The sequence below is a fragment of the Abramis brama genome, assembly GCF_963993115.1.
Source record: "Abramis brama genome assembly, chromosome: 19".
Taxonomy (NCBI): Eukaryota; Metazoa; Chordata; class Actinopteri; order Cypriniformes; family Leuciscidae; genus Abramis; species Abramis brama.
Genome location: NC_139981.1, coordinates 23,651,243 through 23,674,783, shown reverse-complemented (window position 1 = coordinate 23,674,783; position 23,541 = coordinate 23,651,243). Strand labels below are relative to the sequence as shown.

General features: G+C 37.8%; 1 protein-coding gene across 1 annotated transcript in view; it reads left to right on the top strand.

Moving 5' to 3' along the window:
• LOC311069437 (protocadherin-15-like) overlaps window positions 1–23,541 on the top strand; it is a 268,582-nt gene that overhangs the window by 93,303 nt on the left and 151,738 nt on the right. The window contains exons 5-11 of the mRNA XM_084092609.1: window positions 6,571–6,731; window positions 8,520–8,675; window positions 11,407–11,526; window positions 11,684–11,794; window positions 14,175–14,345; window positions 21,713–21,821; window positions 23,355–23,467. Coding sequence (XP_083948735.1) covers window positions 6,571–6,731; window positions 8,520–8,675; window positions 11,407–11,526; window positions 11,684–11,794; window positions 14,175–14,345; window positions 21,713–21,821; window positions 23,355–23,467 — 941 coding nt within the window. The remainder of the gene's footprint in view (window positions 1–6,570; window positions 6,732–8,519; window positions 8,676–11,406; window positions 11,527–11,683; window positions 11,795–14,174; window positions 14,346–21,712; window positions 21,822–23,354; window positions 23,468–23,541) is intronic.

The following is a 23,541-nucleotide window of genomic DNA, read 5'->3' as shown; positions in this document are numbered from 1 at the left end:
ATAGGCAACTACAAATGATGCCCGTGAAAGAGACTGTGAACGCATTGAATAGGATATGTTTAGTTGGTGAATAGCATAGGCTACTATATTACATAGTAGCGATAATGTTAAGCGCACTAGAATGAAATATAATATTCAGAAGTAAACAGCATAGCTGACTTATAGATTCAGTTTACATCCACAAATGAATAAGCGCAACGATTCAGGGAGCAGTGCAAAGTGCCCGTGCAAAATCAGTTTTTGTGAGCTGATCGCAGTCAAAAAAGTTCAGGAGATATTTCTTAGCAATGGCTGATTTCAACAGTTTCAATATGATAAAAAATAACTTTTATATTGATTCAATGGATTATTTGCATTTGGAAAAAAAAAAAGCATCATGAATTTATTGCATTTTTGGGAAAAAATAATCCGTTTTTATAATAAATCTTTGAAAATCAAAATCTGGATTTGAATTTTTTATGTTATTATAACCTAAAGATGCTATGTAAAAGTTTGAAACAGAAATTTATCACGATTTGGAACCAAACTATAATATTCAGAAGTAAACAGTGTAGCTGACAGAGTGTTTATGTCAGAATGTTTATTTTTAAACCACAACCTTCTTGGGGCTTCTTTGACCGATACAACCCTCTAATGTCAGAATGTTTATTTTTAAACCACAACCTTCTAAAAATGATATATTTAACGATATCTTTAGCATTTCTCATCCAAACAACATCAAACTTGGCACTGTACTTACTCATGCCCGTAGCAAGATACCTGTCGAGTTTGAAATCCATCGGACTAACGGTTTGAGAGATATGTGGTCAACAGACATACACACACACACACACACAGACAGACAGACACACAGACAGACAGACGTTTCTGTAATTTATAGATAGATGTAATTCTCTTAATGGACAAAAAGCACACAAAATCTTTGATATTCTTTCTTTTTGCTTAATTTTGTGTCACCAAAAAGAACAAATGCAGATGTTTCTTGAATATGTGACTCAGCCATTGCAGTTAGTACATCTCAAAAAGCAAACAAATGCTTACACTGTGTCCTAACCAGACGCAATGCAATAAGATTCCAGCGACAAATAATTTGTTTGTCCACACTAGACGCGAAGCGACTGCGAGATGCGTCAAAATCAATCAAAACCCACAGGCAATCAGAACAGCGTGTGGGCAGAGTCTCGCGACAAGTGCACAGCACCAGAGAGTAATCTTACATTTACATTTAGTCATTTATGAGACGCCTTGGTCCAAAGTGACTTAAAAATTAGGACTAAATTAAGCGAGTCATCATGAAGAGACAAAAACAACGCAAGAAGTGCTCAAAATACAAAGGCATTGCTCAGAGTAGCATATGCCAGACAAGGGAGGATGTCCCTTGTCTGAGGAAAGGGAAGAGGAAAGAAAGGTTCTTTTTTTTTTTTTTTTTTTTTTTGAGATTAAGTGCTCACGGAAGAGATGAGTTTTCAGTTGTCAGGGATTCTGCATTCCGGATGAGGGTGGGGAGATCATTCCACCAGCATGGAACCGTGAATGAGAATGTTCTGGAGAGTGATTTTGTGGCTCTCTGTGATGGTACCACGAGCCGTCGCTCATTGACCGATTGTAGGCTTCTGGTAGGGAAATAGACTCGTAGGAGCGAGTGAAAGTAGGAAGTAGGAGGGAGCTGAGCCTGTGGTAGATCTGTAAGCAAGTGTCCATGCCTTGAAATTGATGCGAGAAGTGAGTGGTAGCCAGTGCAGAGAGATGAACAGAGCAGTGACGTGGGCCCTTTTGGGCTCGTTGAAGACAAGACGAGCTGAAGAATTTTGACGGCACTCACAAGAAAATTGATAAGTAGGCTACATAATCAAATTCACAAATATTACACCATTTAAACATTATTCAAATACATAGGCTACTAAGTTACTAAAACAGTCTTTGTCAAATACTTCACAGTTTGAATGTTCTTGTTTCCATTTGTTTAATTTCAAGATCTGAGGTGAATTATCCATTGTTGCTTTTACAGCTACAAAGCTGGAGCACTAAATGAAATTCAAAGTCACATTACATGCTTTTAACATTAAATAAAGCACATAAACAGTATGTGAGATTAACATTGCCACACTTTGTGTTTGTTGTTCCAGCATGACGTCGCAGAAAAATAGAAACCGTTTCTAAAATAGAATTGTTGCGTGTCGCTGTCACAGCTGTTTGGACAAAAACTCTGATTAACATGGAAAAGATACCTTTTATCGCACGTCACGTGTAGTTAGGACACGGTGTTAGGGGTTTCCTGATTATGAAACTTGGCTAATGATTAATTGTCTATGAAATAATTGCGATTATGACGATTGATTGTCTGTTTTAGGGCATTGTCCTACATTTTTGTGTGATTTGTTCTTAAATAATTGTCACAAATTATTGTGATTAATTGGGTCCTTTAAAAGGTGTTACTTTGTAGTGTAAGATTAATACAGTTAATGCCTTTAAATTTTAATTTATTCAATTTTGCAAATAACTAAAGACAACAAAATTATGTTTTATTAACAAATTTTGAGAGGAACACGTTCAAATGATATATCCAATCAGCACGATAGGAGGCCTATATATATACATAGCTGACTCACCTTTGTTCCCAGACAGATTTTTGCATCTCCCCGCAACTCGGACTCCTCACTTTTGGCTGGTACCTATCCCAGCCAGGGATACAGGGGGAGTACTCTGGGTTCCAAATTCTGAGCTCGGAGCCCTTCCCTCGGACAGCACGCCAAATATGCATACTTTTTTACTATATCTGAATAGGGCAGGACTATTGAGATGGTTTGGACATGTGCAGAGGAGGGACATGAATTATATTGGTAGGAGAATGCTGAGGATGGAGCCACCAGGAAGGAGGAAAAGTGGAAGACCAAGGAGGAGGTTCATGGATGTGGTGAGGGAAGACATGCAGGTAGTTGGGGTAAAAGAGGCAGATGTAGAGGACAGGGTGGTATGGAGACGGATGATCCGCTGTGGCGACCCCGAATGGGAGCAGCCGAAAGAAAAAGAAGAAGAAGAATAGGGCAGGACTATATCTGGGCAGTTGTGGACTTTCCACTGTCGGGCCAAAAACAAGGGTGCTTGTGTGTGCCAGGGCCAGTAGCGTTTCCACTGTCACTTTCAGGGCTTGATCGGGCCTTCTTCTGGGCCCACGGCCAGGGGGTTTTGTCTCGCCGAACATCTTGGTTCAAAGCGATGGGTAGTGGTCATAGAGTTTACCTGAGTCAGGAGAGGGTCAACACCACAGCTCATTTACCATGTTATTATATCAGGCTACCAACTAACTTCAACATTTAAGACATTTAAAAAAAAAAAAAAAAACGCTCAAAACTCACTTTCAGACACCAGCAAGTGTTTGAAATAACATCTTTGCAAACCGATGGGGATTCTGATCACTGTATGGGGCAAAAATATATTTATATGCAATGCTAAAGGCTACTTATGTTAACCATTGCGATAATAAATACATATATGTTTATGGAAAATACCAGAGACTGCTTGAAGAACGTAGACAAATATAATTATAACCGTGTAAAGTCATAAAAAAAAATAAAAAAATAAAAAATGCACTCCAGTTAACTCGTATAATTTACAACTCCTTTTTTCTTCTTATGAGCTCCCTCTGTTACTTTAGCTAGCTTAAAGGATAACAGTATAAGGAGATGAGAGAGATTGCTTAAACATCCTCAGATCACATAATTTCATGGAAAATTTATAAATTACTCCTTTCTAAAGAAATGTTACATAAACATGATATTTTATCAATATTTTTCCAAAATTTCTTTAATGGATTAATGGAGTTGTTTTGTGCATTCTTGTGATCGCAAATGGAAGCAGGTGCTACCGAATAGGTATGTGTCCTCTTTTTATGTGAAATGTTAAATACCAGTTTGATTCAGCATGATTTATGTGCACTCTTTACACAATTTTTACTGAATTACTGTCACTGTAACATTTTTATTGTAAAAAATTGGTCAAATATCGATGGTGGAAGTATTTAAGTAAATACCAAACGTTCGCTTCTGTCATGCTCATTTTGCAATCTAGTTAGCGTTCAGTCAGCTGGTGAAATGGTGAGGTTGTGTGACGTTGATCTATGGAGGTGTGTTAAGGTTTTAGAGTAGCGCTGCCAGGCGACTAGCCCGACAGTGGAAACACGACTTGATTTTGTCCTTGGTGCTTCAGGTCCGAGGCCATTGGCCCCACCCGACACTTTTTTTTAGCCTTGGCTCGCACTGTCATGACAGTGGAAAGCGATCCTCTCAGCAGTCCTGACTGTCCTTTGTAGTCTTCTGATGTCCTATTTGGTGGCTGAACCAAACCAGACTGTTACAGATTAACACAGGACAGACTCAATGATGGCCGAGTAGAATTGTATCAGCAGCTCCTGTGGCAGATTGAACTTATTCAGCTGGCGAGAGAAGTACAACCTCTGCTGGGCCTTTTTCACAATGGAGTCAATGTGATTGTCCCACTTCAGGTCCTGAGAGATGGTAGAGCCCAGGAACCCGAATTACTCCAATGCAACCCTGAGGAGCTCTAGTGCTGATAGTGAGGGTCCTGGATGTTAGTTTCCCCAGTCTCAATAACTGCTGCCTATATCAGAAAGCTGGAGATCCACTGACAGATTGGGGTGGGAACAGAGAGCTGGGTCAGTTTTGCTAAGAGAAGATCAGTCTTGATGGGATTGAAGGCCGAACTGAAGTCCACAAATAAGATCTTTATGTAATTCTCAGGTCTGTTGAGATGTTGCAGGATGTAGTGCAATCCCATGTTGACTGCATCATCCACAGACCTGTTTGCTCTATAAGCAAACTGAAGGTTGAAATGATATTGGAGCATTTAAAGCAGTAGAGAACTTCACACTGCTCCAGTGTCCTGTTGAAGATCTGCATGAAGACTGGGGTCAGTTGGTCAGTGCAAGCTTTTAAACAAGCAGGTGAGATGCTGTCTGGACCTGAAGCTTTTCTAGTCTTCTGTTTTTTGAAGACCCGGCACACATCCTCCACACAGAACATAAAGGCGGGACGATGGGGGTTGCAGGAGGTGTTGGTGTATGTGTGAAGTGCAGATAAGTGCGGTTGTGCGGTGTGAGACTGGGATTTTCAAACTGGCATTAAAACACATTCAGATCCTCAGCCAGTTATTGATTCTCCACAGATCATGGGGTTGGTGTACTGTCCTTTATGTTTCTCAGACCTGTCCAGACTGATGCCGGAATGTTGGCTGAAAACTGTTTTTTCAGATTCTTTTAGCCACTCTGATCTCCATTGTCAGTGTTTCTGGCCTGGTTGTACAGGATTCTGTCCCCACTTCTGTAAGCAGCCTCTTTGGCATGATGAAGCTGTCAGTTTTGCTGTAAACCATGGTTTATCATTACTGAATGATAGAAATGTCCTAGTAGGAATGCACATATCCTCAAAGAAACTGATGTATGATGTTACTGTATAAGTGAGGTCATCCAGATCGGTGGCTGTAGGTTCAAAAACACTCCCAATCAGTGCAGTCGAAGCTTGTAGTTCCTGCTCTGATTCATTAGTCCATATTTATACAGTCCTTATTAAAGGTTTAGCTGATTTCAGTTTCTGCCTGTAGGATGGAATGTAATAAGCTGCACATGGAACAGAGTGATATGCATCTTTTATTAGGGTGTAACAGTGTTTCAATATATTACTGTCTCCAGTGGGACATGCTGTTTGTATTTTGGTTGTTCACGGGAGAGATACGATACGTTGTGCGTCAAGTTCAAGGGTTACTCTTTTGGCGTAAATCGATGCGTACGGCCGTCTGCCGGAAGCTAGATATTTCAGTTGATAAAGCTTTAAATATGAATATTTTTCTAACACGAACGCATCGCTTCACTTCAGAAGGCCTTTATTAACCCCCGAAGACGTGTGGAGCACTTTAATCATGAATAGATGCTCACTGATGGACTTCCAATGACATACAGCCATTCACTCCGATTATCAAAACTATCCCTCTAAGCTGGCTCTCAGGTGAATGTCATCTCAAATAATGTTATCCATTCCAGTGCAAATGCATATTTGAGGGATATTCATTTAATTTACAAACATAGTTGTTTTGATTGTCAGGACCTTCGTTGGGAAGGAAAAGTAGAGCTTGGACCTCTTGGAACTTTAATTGAATAGCGCTGGATAATGGTTTATGCTCTTGTGAGGACTGATTATTTAGTTTTTTTCTGCAGGGATTCAAAAGGAGTTGAAATAATTTGTAACACATTGAAGCATAAAATGAAGTGTAATTTTCTTGGAGGAGAGGCGAAAACTCAGCCAACCATACATTAACACATGCTGAAATTATGACCTTCAAATTCTTACATAATCAGCTTCTCATACACAGATATTTATGAGCCAAAATAAAACACTAATGAATCTGTACAGAATCAGGATTTACAACTTTTATTTATTCATAAGGAAATCATTATTATTATAAGCATTTATTACTTGTATTTACATATAACTTGAGGACGTCAATATCCCATCATGCACCTGGAAACCAAACCATTTCCTGCCAATCTCTTTCTGTCAGGTACCGTTCTAGTGGAAAAAATGGAGATCAACGGTCGCGCTCAGGATCCAGATAGAACCATCTCCTTGACGCTGCTGGACAACTATGATTACTGGGTTATCCTTGACCCCGCACTGCAGAGACTGTATCTCAACAGCACCGGACGAGTGCTGGACCGAGACGTGAGTAAACAGACAAGCACATTCTGTCAAAAATAACATATTGCTGCTGTTGTCCTTTGGCTGACACACACACACGTCTGGTTTACTATGTCTATCTTTAGGAGTCCTTTATGTGTGGATTTTGCATGTTCTCCCTGTTTCTGTGTGGGTTTCCTACAAGTGCTCCGGTTTCTTCCACAATCCATAAAACATGCAGTATAGGTGAATTGGAGACACTAAATTGTCCGTAGGTGTGAATGTGTGTGTGTGTGTGTGTGTGTGTGTGTGTGTGTGTGTGTGTGTGTGTGTGAGTGAGTCCCACTCCCAAGCCAATGGGGAGGGTTGGGGAAAGACTTGGCAAACCTACCCTGGAAAAAACAATGCCAAGGATATTCATGGACAGTCTCGATGGCCATAGAATCACCAAGAGTCAGATATGACTGCAATGGTAATAGATAGTAGCCTATTATTATTATGTTTTATATATATATATATATATATATATATATATATATATATATATATATATATATATATATATAAATATAAATATAATGAAATATTGTGAGGTTTATGCTTAAAAAATAATTTTACCATTTATGTAAAAAAAGCTTCTCAAGTACATTCATTCTATTTAAACTATATTTAGACATTTGTTTTTTAAAATATTATGTATATTTTAGATTATTATTGTTATCCATAAATTCTCAATTTTCTTTTTAAGTATAAATATAACAATATTGTGTGAGGTTTATGTTTAAAAAATAATTAATGATAAAAATAATGTTTCATTATTTGGCAAAATCTTATGCAAGCATACTTCTAAAGTAAAAGTATTTAAAAGATACAGTATTTAAACATTTTTCTTTTACATATTAAATATAGTTTAGATGATGATGATAATGATGATGGTGATTATTAAGGTTGTTGTTATATAATGTTTTTGACTGCACTATAAGTATTTACTGTAATTGCAGATTCATAGAACGTGAGTAAATAGGATTGTCTGTGGCTTTATCTTTTATTAAGACATAGCAAATATTTTATACGTTTTTTTGCTTTATTCGACTGTGCTCTCAGTTTAATTTACTGTTCTAGAGTACAAGACCAGCCAATGCTTCCATCAAAAAGACTGAAAAGGCAGAAGATTTTCCTCCTACAGCCACCATATGATCATTGTGATTTCTCCCATTCCTTTTTCCACAAGTGTTTCATCTCCTCCCTCTTATACTGCCTGTCTGTGCATTACACCAATCTTCTATAAAGCACCACACATGTGTCTGTGTGCTCGTCTGAAAAGCATTGTGGTAGTGACAGGCTTCTCTTGCCACTATTGATGATGATTACAGGACATTCCCTCCTCTTCCTCCTCCTCGTCCTCTTCAGGAGGCTTTGTGGGATTCAGCCACTTCACTCAACAGCTCCACTGTTTGTTTCATTCTGAGTACTTGCAGCCAAACACCTTATTTACCCAAAAGAAAATGAGAAGACTTGACATTGATCCTGTTTGCATTGTTGCATTCAGTTATGTAATCTTGTGTATTCACACAAACAGGCATCTTATTGCTAGAGATTGCTGATTGGCTGTATTGTTAATGTGCTTTACTAATTCTAGTTACGACTGGTCATAGCTTTTGAAAATATCACAAATGGGTAGTGTTGCCATTTATTACCATATGTGTACTGTATGTATGTTTTCAGCTTTCAGATCTCATTCAAATGGTCCTTGTTTCATGATTTGCTAATGCATCCAATTACAATAGTTGGTTTCTCTAAATTCTATAAACCTCTTTATGTTCTTTCTTCCAGCCGCCCAGTTACATCACCACCATTGTGGTAAGGATTCAGTGCACCAATGAGCTGGTGGGAACGGTTATTCTGCATGAAGTACGGATAGTGGTGAGGGACAAAAATGACAACACGCCTCGTTTCCAGCAGCCTCGTTACTATGTATCAGTTAATGAGGTGAGGCCTGATAACTTATGCACTGCCTCGTCTCCTCTCTGTCTCTCTGTCAGTTCAATTTCTATTTAATGTGCATAGTATGCAAATGTTCTATATTCATGGGATACCTGGACAACCTGCCTCATTTGACAAAATGTGCAACAAAACAACAAAGCATTGTGGTGGGTATGGTATCTGGCAATGCAATGTGATGAATGAACCAGAATAAATTACAGCTGGGAGTTTATATATAGTATTATTGTTTAAAAGTTTGGGGTCAGTAAGATTTTGTTTTCTTTTAAAGAAATTATTACTTTTATTCAGCAAGGATGCATTAACTGAATCAAAAGTGACAGTAAAGTATGTATGTATGTATATATATATATATATATATATATATATATGTGTGTGTGTGTGTGTGTGTGTGTGTGTGTGTGTTATATATTATATAAAATCTGCTTATTGGGTAATAATGGAACAACAGTTTAAAAAAAACCAAACAACTATTGCTTACAACAGGAACTGCATTTTCATGGTTTAAAATAAAAGATTTTTATCACAATAAAAAAAAACGTTGTGCATCAAAACCACTCATTTCCTAGTAAAAAATTAACTTGATTTTCCAAAGTCAACTAATTTGCGATAGCTGAATGTAAATTTTTTTGACAAGCCAAAAATTTCACTCGTCATTTATGTAAGCCACAAAATAAACTTAATTCCGTAAAAAAAATTATAATGAATTACAAAAATAATTTTGAACATCACTAGCATGTTTTTTAATTACCCAAATATAAAACATGGTTCACCCCTTACGCACGTTAACATGTCCGTCAAAAACCACACTCATGGGCATCAATCACTTCACTGAATACTTGCCAGGTAAGAAATATTTTTTTTCAACATGCTGTCTGTCAGAGACAATAACGTGCATAAAACATAGCGCATAATACATAATTGTACTTCACTCGCTGAAATTGAATGGAAATGATCAGGGAACTGAGTGAAATACTTGCATGCTAAAGAGAGTCCAATTGAAAAATTCGCCCGGTTAGTGCACATTGTTCATCGTGTTGTTTTGAATGACATTTTTATGCACAAACTACGCATTTTGATCCTGACTTTCTATTCTGGACCAATCAAGAACAGAACATCAAGAACTCATTAGATATATTATTGATCTTGTTAATGATTAATGATGAGTCCCTGTAGTCGCCTCTCATATGCTGATACAATATATATTATAAACTTGACAGGTGATTTTTTATAAAATGTAGTTTGATCACTATCTTCTCAGTTTTTTAAAAGGCACACACACACACACACACACACACACACACACACACACACACACACACACACACACACACACACACACACACACACACACACACACACACACACACACAGTATATATATATATATATATAGTTAAGCTGACACATATAAAGATATACAGTCATTGTGTAGTCTGTTGGCGTACTCCATCAGTTATTCAGATCTAAAACCATCCCCCTTTTGGCATTGGCTCAAAATTATACTTTAAATTATGCACGCGCACACACGCCTGACCCTCCTCTCCACAAGTTCAGATATCAGGACTATTTTTAAATGTAATGGCTTTCATTTATTTGGAATACGTTTGAATAACTTCTGTGAGCGTGTACGTGTTGGGTGTGTGTAAAAGCTTGGCTTCTTTATGCTTGTCAATCTTTCTACTCACCTTGAAGTCGAATATGCTGTCATTCTTTTCTTTCTGCCTCTCTCCTCCTTTACATGTGAAATGAAAAAGAGAGGGAGGATAAATACAGTGAAGTGATGAAGTCAGAGGGGAAATATCAGGTAGTGGTAGCAGATGTGATCATGTGAGTTGCTTTTGGCCGTGCCTTGGTTTATGGGTTTTCTGGGTGATTTGGAGCCCCAGAGGCAGTGCACTGTAGACTGATACTGTATGTGTGGGTCCTCAGAGATGCTGACATTGACCTCAGAATTCCAATCAAGATGAGATTAGCTCCAGATTGTCAGGTTGTTTTGTGTTTTTCCCCTATTTTTTTTATAATGCTTGTATAATACAAGCAGAAGTGATTAATCCAGCATTTTTTATCAAAAGATAATGCAAGAATTACTCATTTGTAAAAAGTTTTTGAATTTGTTTGAAAATATAATAAGTGATTTGAAGATTAATGCTACCATTTGTCTTTTTGTAATATCTTCCACCATATTGACTATCAATTTATTTATGAATTTACTGTCACTGCTGTAATTGATTCCTATTACCTTTCAATTATGTGTAACACCACTGACAGATGAATGTGCCAGCTATGGGTAAATCATTAATATATGTGAAAAAAATCTGAAATTGTTTAATATAGCACAGTATAGGTTAAATGTATTATTGATATGTTAACTGTTGTTTTAATTTCAGTAGTGTGTGTATTTGTGTGCAGGTTGTGCTCTCTCTTTCTTTGACTTTCGCTGTCTGTTGTTTTCTCCTTGTTTTGTTTTTTTCCTCTCTGTGTCGTTTTCTTTGTATTTTTTTCTTCCTCTTATGTTCTCGTCTAGTCTGTCTTCTAAGGGGATCAAAAAGGAACACACACACACACACACACACACACACACACACACACACACACACACACACTATATGGGTCACATGGGTCACATCTGAGCCCTATACGAGTTGCTGTGTTGTTACACAAGCATATAGCCAGTGTCTGATGTTTGTTTCTTGTGTTTTTTAATGATATCTCTCTAGCTCACTCCTGTCGGTACCACCATCTTTACCGGCTTCTCAGGAAACAATGGAGCCACGGATATTGATGACGGACCAAACGGACAGATTGAATACGCCATTCAGTACAACCCAAATGACCCGGTATTTCCTCAGATCAAACAGACCTTCTGCAGTTACACTCAAGTTCTTCATTGTAATTAATGATTAATTTAGTGACATTATGCATGAATATTGAACTTTCAAACTGTCATGTTTTATTTAAAATACTGCAATCTCTCTTTTTATCTCTCCGCTTCAGATGTCAAACAGGACTGTGCAGGTTGCTGGGACTCTGTCTGGTAACATTGTTTTGGCAGAGCGGCTGAACTATGAGGAGAGAACTCGCTATCTAATTATAGTCCAGGCCAATGTAAGATTATTAACACATAAAACATCCGTCACTGTTATACAATGATTTCACAGTGATCTTGTACTCTTAATGCATGTAAGAGGATTGTTTCAGGGCAAATACAACTTAAGCTATATTGACATGCTGTTAATTATCAGAGATAATACATTTTAAAATTGTGTTTACAATAATGCACTTACAAAGACTGTTGAAGTCTTTAGGGCAAGGCAGCCCAAAAGCTTAAACACTTCACATGTTATCATGAGACTAGCATGATAAAATATCTTAATAACCGTATATGTAATTGTAACGCTTAGATCCACAGAAGACAAAGATGATTATAAAAGAACATAAGATTTATTATGAACAAGCCAACAAACGAAACGGTGTGCTAGTGCACAGACAGCAACAAACAATGAACTGAGGGACCAAAGGAACTTAAATAGTGGTACAAACAAGGTTAATAAGGAGACACAGCTGAACTTAGAGGACTAATCATATTCGTAACCACTCATAAGTGGCGGGAAACTAGACAAAGGAAACTCATGTGACTGAATGAAAACAAAACAAACTGAACGTGACTGTGATAGTAATATATTGCCGTTGTCAGACAGAAACCTTGTATCTCCAAAAATGCTACTTTTCGGGAAATGGATTAAACACAATAGAGGCGGTGGCGAAGTTGTGAGGTTTTTCTGTCAGTTTGAGGAGCCAATGGAGTTACAAGTTATAGTCACAAGCTCTTTTTAAATCTTTTCATAGGTTAAACATTTGCAAAACCCACCGACAGACGTAAAGGATGACTGATAGTAATGATTTATGAGTAAAAGAAAATTCGTCCAATATTGACAATATGTAATATGCAACTGAAGGTACAGGTGAATGCTGTTGGAAATTGTATTTATTTATTGGTTACTTTGGCTTTAGTATAGTTGTTTGAGAGTTTGTGTTTAAAGTTTCAGTTTGCATTTGAGAGTGTTTGACATTGCATTTGAGAGTTTTTCAATTTGCGTTGGTGAGGTTATACTTTTGAATTTGTACTTTCAAGTTTATGTTTGAGAGTTTTGTGTTTGGGAGTTTAAGAGTTGAGAGGAAATAGCACTTGCAAGTTTACAGTGGAGTTTTTGCATTTGTGAGTTTGCGTTTTGAGATTTTTTGAGTTTGTTTTTGAGGGTTTGTGAGTTTGAATTTGTGTTTGTGAGCATTGTGCATTAGTTTGCCTGCTTAGAGCTACACTGCCAATAGTACAACTTAAAGCTCAATAACACACATTTTCAAACACAAGTAATATATAAGTGCTTTAACAAAAATATGAGATTAACATTTCTGCTTTTAACCAACCCTTGCCCAATTAACTTCCACTGTGTTACTATAAACACAGTTTTTGATGTTGTATTGCTCAATTTGTTGTAACCCACAATATTGGTTTAAAATCGAACCAATGGGCATAAACTCATGCTATAATCAAAAGGTTACTGATTCGATCCCTGTGAGTGAGCGATGAGCTGTAAGTTACTTTGGATGAAGATGTCTGCTAAATGAGTACTTACTCCGTAACATTTCCTGTAGATAAAAAAATAACCTTGACTTTTTGGTCAACCGGTGTCTGGCCTGTTAGGTTGCCAGTTTGCACAATGCACTTTTTTTTAAAATTCCAGGCACCTCCGTATAGCTGTCACTGAATAACCGGCATCCTGATTCACTTCCAAATGCATCCCTTCACCGTCACATGAGCTGCATACACAACTAGCTTTAAACCCGTCTAGAACAGCATCTCTGTGAGGTGTCCAGACCCCAGAGGCCATAAGCATGTTTTCATAGAGCCAAATGGCTCAAATAAATGCCTTACATCAGGGCTGCAACAGCTCTCCTTGAAGAAAATCGAATCATTTCAGGATGTGAAAGATGAGGGGATGGGTTTGTTACTGAGTACTCTCTCAAACACTGAAATCTTATTGGAGGAAATAATTAACTTTGATTCTAAATATTTATTTAGACCCAAATTATTGGAATTCAGTCAATAATTACAGCTTGGTGAATTAGATTTGACTACATTTATATTTTGTGATTAATTTACCTGTTGGTCTATAAAGTTTATAGTTTATAAAAGGTTGGAGGTTCAAAGTGATACAATTGTTAATATACACATTATATATGTTAATTAATTAAGCTTTAAGTAAAAAAAAAAAAAAAAGGGTGGAATTTGTTTGTAGGAATATTTAAATACGAAAATAGAATAGATTTAAGAATTTATTTATTTTTTTGGGCGGGGGATTATTGTCCTTTCACCTATTTCTATGCTCTCATTATCCTTTTTGTTGTCTCTCTGTATACAGATCTGTGAACGTTGTATCTGAAGGTCTAGGTATCTATGGTAACATGCCAGCTTTTTTCTTTCTAGGACCGGGCTCCGTTTCCAGGAAGTCGTCGCACAGCAACCACTACTCTAACTCTGGATGTTTCGGATGGAGATGATCTAGGTCCCATGTTCCTCCCGTGTGTTCTGGTCAACAACACACAGGACTGTAACCCCATCACATACCGTGTGGCTATTCCTGAGCTCACTGACCTGGTAAGAACTCACAGAAAACCTCAGAGGTCTTCAAATGTTGAACATTCCCTCCATAACTTGAGGGGTGGGGTTAAGGTATGATTTACCAGATCTTAAAAACTTGACCAAGATGGTCTTCAACTTGATCTAGGTCAGCGTTTCCAAACCGGGGTGCCGTCTGGCGAGAGCAGGGGTGTCGTGTAAAAAATCCATCCAACATTTTAAAGTTGGTAAATGTGTAAAAAAAATATATACATTATGTACCATCAATCTCGGATGTCTCTAATAACAACAAATAACGCACACTTTATAATAAAAATGCAAATTGTACGTTTTCGGCGTTGATTTGCGGGGGTTGCGCATCATTTCATTCCCGTGCTTCATTCCCAGTGCGTACACATAAAGCCTCTTTTTCATGGCTTGTTGCTCTTATGGTCAAATACACACGAAAATATTGTCACAACGACACTAGTGTAGGGTATTTTTGAAATTTTTTAAAGGGTGTCGTGGCTGAAAAAAGGTTGGGAAACACTGATCTAGGCCATCTAATGACCATGGTTTTTAGCTGGTCCCAAATGGTTATTTTAAAACTAGAAGCAACGTAAAATCAACGACCGCCTTAAGATAGTTTTACCTGGATTTTCCAGCAAGGATGTTGTCAGATCCTGCTTTCAGTCACGGGCTATGACTATGATGCTGTATGCAACAGCTGGCATAGCAAGATAAAAAACCAGGAAGATGTCTTAACTTGACTGAAACACTTCATCTGTGACCCATTGAGCAGGACAGGGTGACCTGAGGCTATACAGTGGGCAGCCCTGGATAGATGCTATGCTCTCTTAGAGAAAGGCTTTGAGTGCTTGAGAGCAGGGTATGTGCATGAGATTGTGCCTTGAACTATAAAGAAATAAATAAACTATGCACTGTATGCGTATTAATAATTCAGCCTCACACAGCAAGCCTATGCACCACTCACTGACTGTTTGATGTACAATACTATTAGAGTTTGGGACAATTTTTTTTATGTTTTTGAAATATTTATCTCATGCTTGTTTGATTAAACATACAGAAACAGTAATATTGTGAAATATTATTACAATTTAAAGGGTCGGTTATGCAAAACCGTTTTCAACTGAGTTTTTCAAATCGCCTCTGTGTAAACTACAAAAATGTGGATTTGTGAAAACGGTGACGTCATATTACGTGTTCAGTCTATAGGCACGTAAGTTTGTCTTTACAAAGTGACATCACAAACTACTGTCCTGGCTGTCTAACAGCGTTTTTTATCTTTTTCACAGATCCGTCTGAACAGAGATCGTTTTAAAAGCAAAGGAAAAACATTTTTAGTACATCATTGTCATGTAAACGTAGCCTATTTACATATATTTTAAAATGTAATTTATTTATGGCAAAGCTGAATAACTGACATTCCTCAGTGTCACATGATCCATCAGAAATCATTCTTATATGCTGATTTGATGCTCAAGAAACGTCTCGGTTACATATGTAACCCTAGTTCCCTGGAGAGGGAACGAGACGCTGCGTCAAAGCGCTGAGGGAACGGAGGAGAAGCGCTCCTGCAGGAACTCCAGCACTGCACCCACTGGGCAGTTAACCGGGTCCAGATGGTGCTCTCCACACCAGGAAGTGAGAAGTCTCCACTTCAAGGCATACAGTTTTCTTGTGGATGGAGCTCTGGAGTGGAGAATGGTCTCCACAACCTCAGTTGAGAGACCAGAACTTTATGAGCTGGGTCCCCTCAGAAGGCCCACAGTTTCCACAGTTCTGGGCGGGGGTGAAGGATCGACCCACTCGCCTGAGAGAGTAGGTCCCTCCTGATCTCCAGAGGAGAGCCATCGATTAGACACTAGGTCCGCAAACCATACTCGGGCCGGCCAGAATAGGGTTACTAGCAGTAGACTGCCCCATCCTGCCGAACCCTTTACAGAACTCCTGGGAGCAGAGCAATCGGGGGAAATGCGTACAGACGTGACCTCGGCCACGTCTGCACCATAGCATCCAACCCCAGAGGGGCTGGATGGCTGAGTGAGAACCACAGTGGACAACGTATGGTCTCTTTGGATTCTAACAGGTCAGCCTCGGCTCGACCAAAGTGCTCCTGCCTGCAGGACCCAGCGAGATATATTTGGTAGACATTTCCAATCTGCCAGAAGATCTACTAAGGATACCAGTTTCTCGAGACTGGCCTCTGTTATATTTCAAACAGCAGGCACAGTGCCCTGAAGTGGTGCACCGGCAGGGAACAACTGGCCTGACCACTCTAGTGCCCATCTCGGAGGGAGTGAGCTACCCTCGGGTAAAAACTCGCTGGGACCCTGTATAAGGGTCGGGCACTGTATAATGAGGTGTTAACCGTCTTCCCCACGGAGGGGTGTATTTCGAACAGCAGGCACAGTGCCCTGAAGCAGTGCAACGGCAGGGAACAACTGGCCTGACCACTCTAGTGTCCTCTTCAGAGGGAGCGAGCAACCCTCGGGTAAAAACTCGCTGGGACTCTCTGCGCCCCGGCATGAAGGCGGGGTGGCAGACCGGCCCCATGAGGGCACCGAGGGGAGACAGGAACCGTATAATGAGGTGGAAACCGTCTTCCCCGCGGAGGGGTGTACCCTCAGAAGTCCGACACCACTGGCGTCAGGGCTTCTTGGCCTACTTAGAGATAATACCAGTCCTCAGAACCGTTTTACCATAAGTACGGATTTTAGAAAGGGCACAAAGCACTCGGCGCATACCCTTAGCATAAGCATGGATTTTAGAAAGGGCACGAAGCATTCAGCACGTGCCCTTACCATAAACATGGATTTAGAAAGTGCATAGTATTTTATGCAGCTAAAAAGGCAGAAAGATATTTAATTTAATTTCTCAAATTTAAATGCAGCCAATAACAATCAGACAAGTATTTCATAGTCTGAATTACAGGCTGAATAGTCATATTTGAATAGAAAAAGAATCATAGCTTGCAAACACACATTTTAGTTGTGATAATAGGAAAAAGAGAGAAAGGGGAACTCCTTGAGCTCAGTTTCCTCCACATTATAAATATATTGCGGACCGAGGCAACGCGAGATCCGAACCGTAGATTCTTTATGTTGACCCATAATCTACGCGCTGCCTCAGCAAGCGTGAGATCCGAGCTGGTTAAGACTCAACAGGGACGGAGCTAAAACTTCAGATAGTGTGTGTGTTTTTCTACACATAGGGAACATTTTTATAAATGAAACTGTCAGTCCACACTAACGTGCATGCACCGCCCCCAAACAAATACTTTAACTGCATATGCTCGCTCATAATGTAGTGAGGGCATGATTCAAAAGGCTGTTTGCTTCACATGAAGTGGCGAGTCTGTTTCGATAACTACAAGATTCAGCTCCTCAGAACTGGATAATTGCAGTACCGGTGCCTCATTTGGGGTGGATGTAACCGCAAATCGCGTTTCCGACCTGAGATGAGACACTGGACCTGGCAGGTGAAGGCAGAGAAAGGGAGAAGCCTGTCTCTAACCTCTCTGCCAGATCCATTTGCGAACCCCCCGACTCGAGGAGTCGCCCTCCTCAAAGAGCGATCGGCGGGAGCACAGCGTTCTCAACTGTCTCACAACAATGCTCATATTCAGCCCCCTTGAGGGCTGACTGAGTGTGCTGTGCTCCCAAACGAACAACACACAATACATGGGTATCCCCACCCGTGATGTAGATTGGGTAGGGATAACACACTATTGAAATTTTGTTCGCTCGCCATTATAACGTTATATATATATATATATATATATATATATATATATGGGTGAAAACTCCTGCCTAGCAAATTCTAAGACAGACACAAAACACCAGGGACATAGATTCACATAGAGCACTTGCTGAAGACACAGAAGCTGATGCTGTTTGGTTCAGGTGTGCTTTATTTTCCTGGTCGAAGACGTGACATGACGTTCTGTCACGCCATTGGACTAGTTTCATATGTGCTTCATGACGCAGAGGTGTTCCCACAGCGTTTCGACGCAGCTCGAGTTCCCTTGAAAGGGAACAATTCTTATTATTATCAATGTTGAAAGCAGTTGTGCTGACTAATATTTTTATGGAAACCTTGATACATTTTTACTTGAATAAACAGGAAGTTCAAAAGAACAGTATTTATTTGAAATATAAATCTTTTGTAACATTATAAATGTCACTTTTGATCAATTTAATTGTGTTAAGTCCTTGCTGAATAAAAGTATTAATGTCATCATTGCTGACCTCAATATGTATATTGCACACTGAAATGGTATAAAAAAAATTATACATCAGCGGTTGTTATATAAGCATGTTTGACTGCAGAATGCAGCAATTGACAGTGTGTTTTGAGGGGTCAACACTCCAATCATGAACATTTGGTTATCTTCTTGAAAGATGGTTGGTTATCTTCTATCACATCATGGACTCTTGCAGGACATTTTGAAGTCTTCACTGGACATTGTATGGACCTGCTCAGTATTTGTGTCATAGTGTTGTTGATGTTTTCTTGACCCTTTACCAGTTAAATGTCAGTCCTTTCATATTTCCCATCATACGTTGCTCTACTGACCTGTGCTTGGCTAAAGATGAGACTCATACAGCAGGGACAGGAAGGGTGAGAAACGAGGGATTTAGATGAGATAAGATGATGAAAGTTAGCTGGTACAGATTGAATGAGATCAGGGACAGGGAGTAGAGAAAAAACAGGATGAGGCCCTCAGTAAAACCACAGGGTTCATCACTCATCAAAGCCAAGACGTGAAGGTTTGATGAAATCAGAACCCAGTTGAGGTGAGATAGGGTGGGCAGACCTCTGAGGAGATGGGTCTTTCTGGAACCAAAAAAAAAAAAACGGCCAAGGCTGATCTTTGCTAAGGGGGGACTTCTGTAATTTATGCTAAAAATGTTTTCCACTGCAGAAGCTGCATTCCCAACGGCTGCCAGTTTCTGCACTGAATAAATGTGCTGCAGATTTGCTTCATTTCCAGCAGTTTAACTTTCTCTTTTTGCATTTGCAGTTCTTGCATTTTTACAGAGACAATCTCTTTTGTTTCTTCGCTTTTCCTGCTGTTCTATGATTATTTCAGAAATTATGAAGGATTAATGTGTGTGAGGGAATCCATTTTGTTTAGATCATTTTTGTTGGATTTTAGTGCATCTTCTATTCATTCTGTTGATCTGCCGTTACTGTTTGTAATTAATCTGTCAAAAGTTAAGTTAATGAATATTAAAATAAACTAAAGCATGGTTTAAAATTCAAACTACAGTATAAAAGTTTGGGGTCAGTATAAATGTATTTTTTGTTCACCAATGCTGCATTAATTTGATTAAAAAATTAAAAAAAATAAAATAAAAACCACAGTAAAAACACAGTATTATTAGTATTGTGTATTACTAGTATTAGTATTGTGTTTTTTTTTTTTTAAATTGAAAATAACTTCTATTTGAATATATTTGAAAATGTAATTTATTCCTGTCAATTTTCAGCATCATTACTCCAGTCTTCAGTGTCACATGATCCTTCAGAAATCATTCTAATATGATGATTTGGTGCTCAAGAAACATTTTGTATTATAGTCAATGTTGAAAACAGTTGTGCTGCTTAATATTTTGTGGCAATCGTGAAACTTTTTTTAATTTTCAAGATTCTAGTTAGAAAGTCATGTAAACAGCATGTATTTAAAATATAAATGTTGTGCAACATTATGAATATTAAAATATTTTTTGGTAAATTTAAGATATTCTTGCTGAATTAAAAAACACTGATGGTAGTATTTATTTATTTATTTGCGATACTTTATTTCGCTCACTAAATTAAACATGCATAATGGGGTGATGTGACAGCAATGCAGAATACTATGATTTGAAATGACTATGTTCTAAATGGATGCATTGTGCAACGGTTTTAAAAAGTTATATGCTACATTGTAGTCACACAAACTCATTACCTTGCATGTTTGCAACTGGCTTCTTATCTTCTCATACATACTGAAAATGCACATGCTACACACAGTATACTTTATACTGCAGGAATTGTAAGAGTAGTATTTTAATAAGTTATTGCAAACATATTCTGTATCAATAAATAATGCGTTCTGTTTCAGATACTGTTTTTAAATAATTAAATCAGAAGTCAGTGTGTAATGTGCAGTATGCTGTAAGCATTATGCTAGTGTTCCATTCCAAACAATTTCTTTCTCATTTCCTTTGGCAGGAATAGTGGTAATTAATGGGGTCACATATTTCACAATTAGAGCTGGGATATGGTTCAAAAGTCTTTTTCCTGTCTCCAGGCACAGATTAATCGGTCTAATGCCTGCTGGAGGGGGGATTATGGGTAGTTTTAAATGTCTCAGGTGGACAAGAATTCTGATTTACAGCGCTCACATATTTAACATTGTGTGCTTGTATTTAGACAGCCATTTTAATGAAGCACCCATCCCAAAGGAGATGCTTCTTATTATCATATCTGCTAGAGGCCATATTTGTCTGCATGAAATGCACACTCAGAGATTAGTACAGTCAAGTGTCCCAAGAGTTTTGCTTTTAGCCCAGAGGAAAACTCTCCTCAGTGGATGCTCTTTGATAGCTCAAGACTTAATGGAGATCTCCGAATGCTTTATTTATGCATCAGCTTTGTTTGGAGATTTTTTTTTGAGAAATAAAAGTATACAGATGAGATCATTTGTTGACATACACAAAAAAGTATAGAGATGGAGGTAACACTTTACAATAAGGTTACATTTATTAACATTAGTTAACTAAACAATCTTCTTAACCATTTATGGTCTTTAATTTAGGATCAAATTCTCACTATGAACTAGTTGCTTATTAGCATGCACATAATTAGGATATTGGCTGTTTATGCCTTTTTCTGCATGATCATATTCTTAATCCTACCCAATACCTAAACTTAACTTTTTTGTTGTTTTTTAATTAGGAGTTTATTGAGGCAAAAGTCATAGTTAATAGTGAATATTGGACCCTAATCTAAAGTGTGACCGAATTTATTAATCTTGGATAATGTTCATTTAAAAATGTACTAATACATTATTAAACTGACAATGAACAGTTGTATTTTTATTAACTAATGTTTATGTATAAATACTGCAACAAATGTATTCTCATTGTTACTTAATGTTAGATCATGCATTAACTAACATTAACTAATGGGACCTTATGGTAAAGTATTACCAGGATATAAAAGCAATATGGATAGCATAGTTTAGATCATTTGGTTTTTGGTGAATGTGCAACTTTTGCATTCAGTCGAGGCTGAAAAAAATAGAAATAAAAAAATATATTGACATTACATATTGAACTTATTTAGCCAACCTTGATTTCATAGTCAACTATTTCTGTCTCCGTTTTTTCTAGAGTAAAGTGAACCCTCTGAATGTGACTCCTCCCATTCGAGCCATAGACCAGGACAGGAACATCCAGCCGCCCTCGGACAGACCCGGAATCCTGTACTTCATACTGGTTGGTAGGTACATCAATGCAGATGAATGTTGCAAGTGTTGAAAAATAGATATTTTATAATTTAGATTACATTTCATTTTCATTGATGAGAATGAATTATTTGCCATAGACTAGTTTTTTATCATAATTTAACATTAAATGTGTCAGAGGAGACTGAGTTGTAACTCTTTAGAATACTGTTCACATATTCACATATTCACATATAAATAACAGGAACAAATGAGTGACGAAATATATTAACATTCTAGTAACTGCTATTAACTGACAAAAAAACTACTTTGCTTTACTATTAGCTGATCAGTAACTTCTATTTAACTTCTATTACAGGTTCAAAATTAATGTTAATAATTCATAATTAATTCTTAAGTTTAGATCATGGTAACCGAGTTACAGACGGTCTGTGTGAACATGAGCTTGTGTACGCGCATAAGGGGTAATCAAGATGAGGAAGGATAAGGGATGTTTCACTAATTTTACTGAATTGACTTTATATTGTTTATTTGCAAGTTTAAACATATGATATATTTTCACCTTTAAATCACTTGGGTGTCATCAGTTATATTTTACATTTTAAATATCTATATTGCTGCTTCCGATATTCTTTCAGGGTATAGTTTACAGAATGGAGTTTTACATCTCTTAAAACTATTAAAATGATCTTTAAGGTAGATATCTGATTAAAAAAATAATAATAATCTTGTCCTTAGCGACCATGCTGAGAATTTTACACAGATATCTGCAAAAAAATACAATTCTCAGAAGTCTTTTAAAATAATCTCTGTACATATGGCAGAATAGATACCAAACATTGAATATTTGAGTCACTTAAAATGTAGACCTTAAACAGTTTATGTAGTGGCATGCAGTTTGTCTGTTACATAGTTGACAAACTCACCAGAGAAAACACCTTTTTTATTTGTAATATCAAAAATGGTGTTCAGAGATTAAGCTTGGCAACTAGCAGATAAGTTGTACTGATAGAATATATCAACTGAAACCAATTGTTGTATTATTGAGAAAGCATAATGTTTTTACACTTTTTCGCTGATGTAATATGTACTCTAATTAGAATGGCATACATATGTTACCGGCAAAGTGTGAAATCCCGGTATTGTATAGAATGCCTAGGCAATGTATAGAATTCCTGATGTTTTTTGCAAAAAATACATGACCTAATTCTATACATTACCTAGGCATTCTATAGAATGCCGGATTACACACTTTGCCGGTAACATATACACAACTGCACTCTAACTTATGTTTCCATACATTTGAAATATAATTCATGCATTTTGAAATAGAAACTCAGTTATTTAATACATGTTTAAAGGGTTTAAATGTTACATGTTTTCCCCTCAGAATTAAACATCTGCTGTTGTTGCTGTATTTATAAAGACTCCAGACTAAAGAAATTTGGATGGGACATAAAATTCCCTTTTATTATGTATTCAATGGCTTAGTAGTAGATAACCCCCCTGAATAATAGCATGAATCAGATAATAACACAAGTTTTGTGTCTCTCTGTACTGCTTTTCAGGTCAGCCTTCTGCATACACAGAATTCTTCTCCCTCAACAGGAGCACAGCTGAGCTGCGTCTGCTGAAGCCTGTGAACAGAGAGCTTTACCAGCGCTTCTCTCTCGTCATTAAGGTCATTATATCATCAGGTTATCGGCTCTAGATGACTGTGAAGATAAGAGGGGTTCATTGAACGCCCTGCTCACT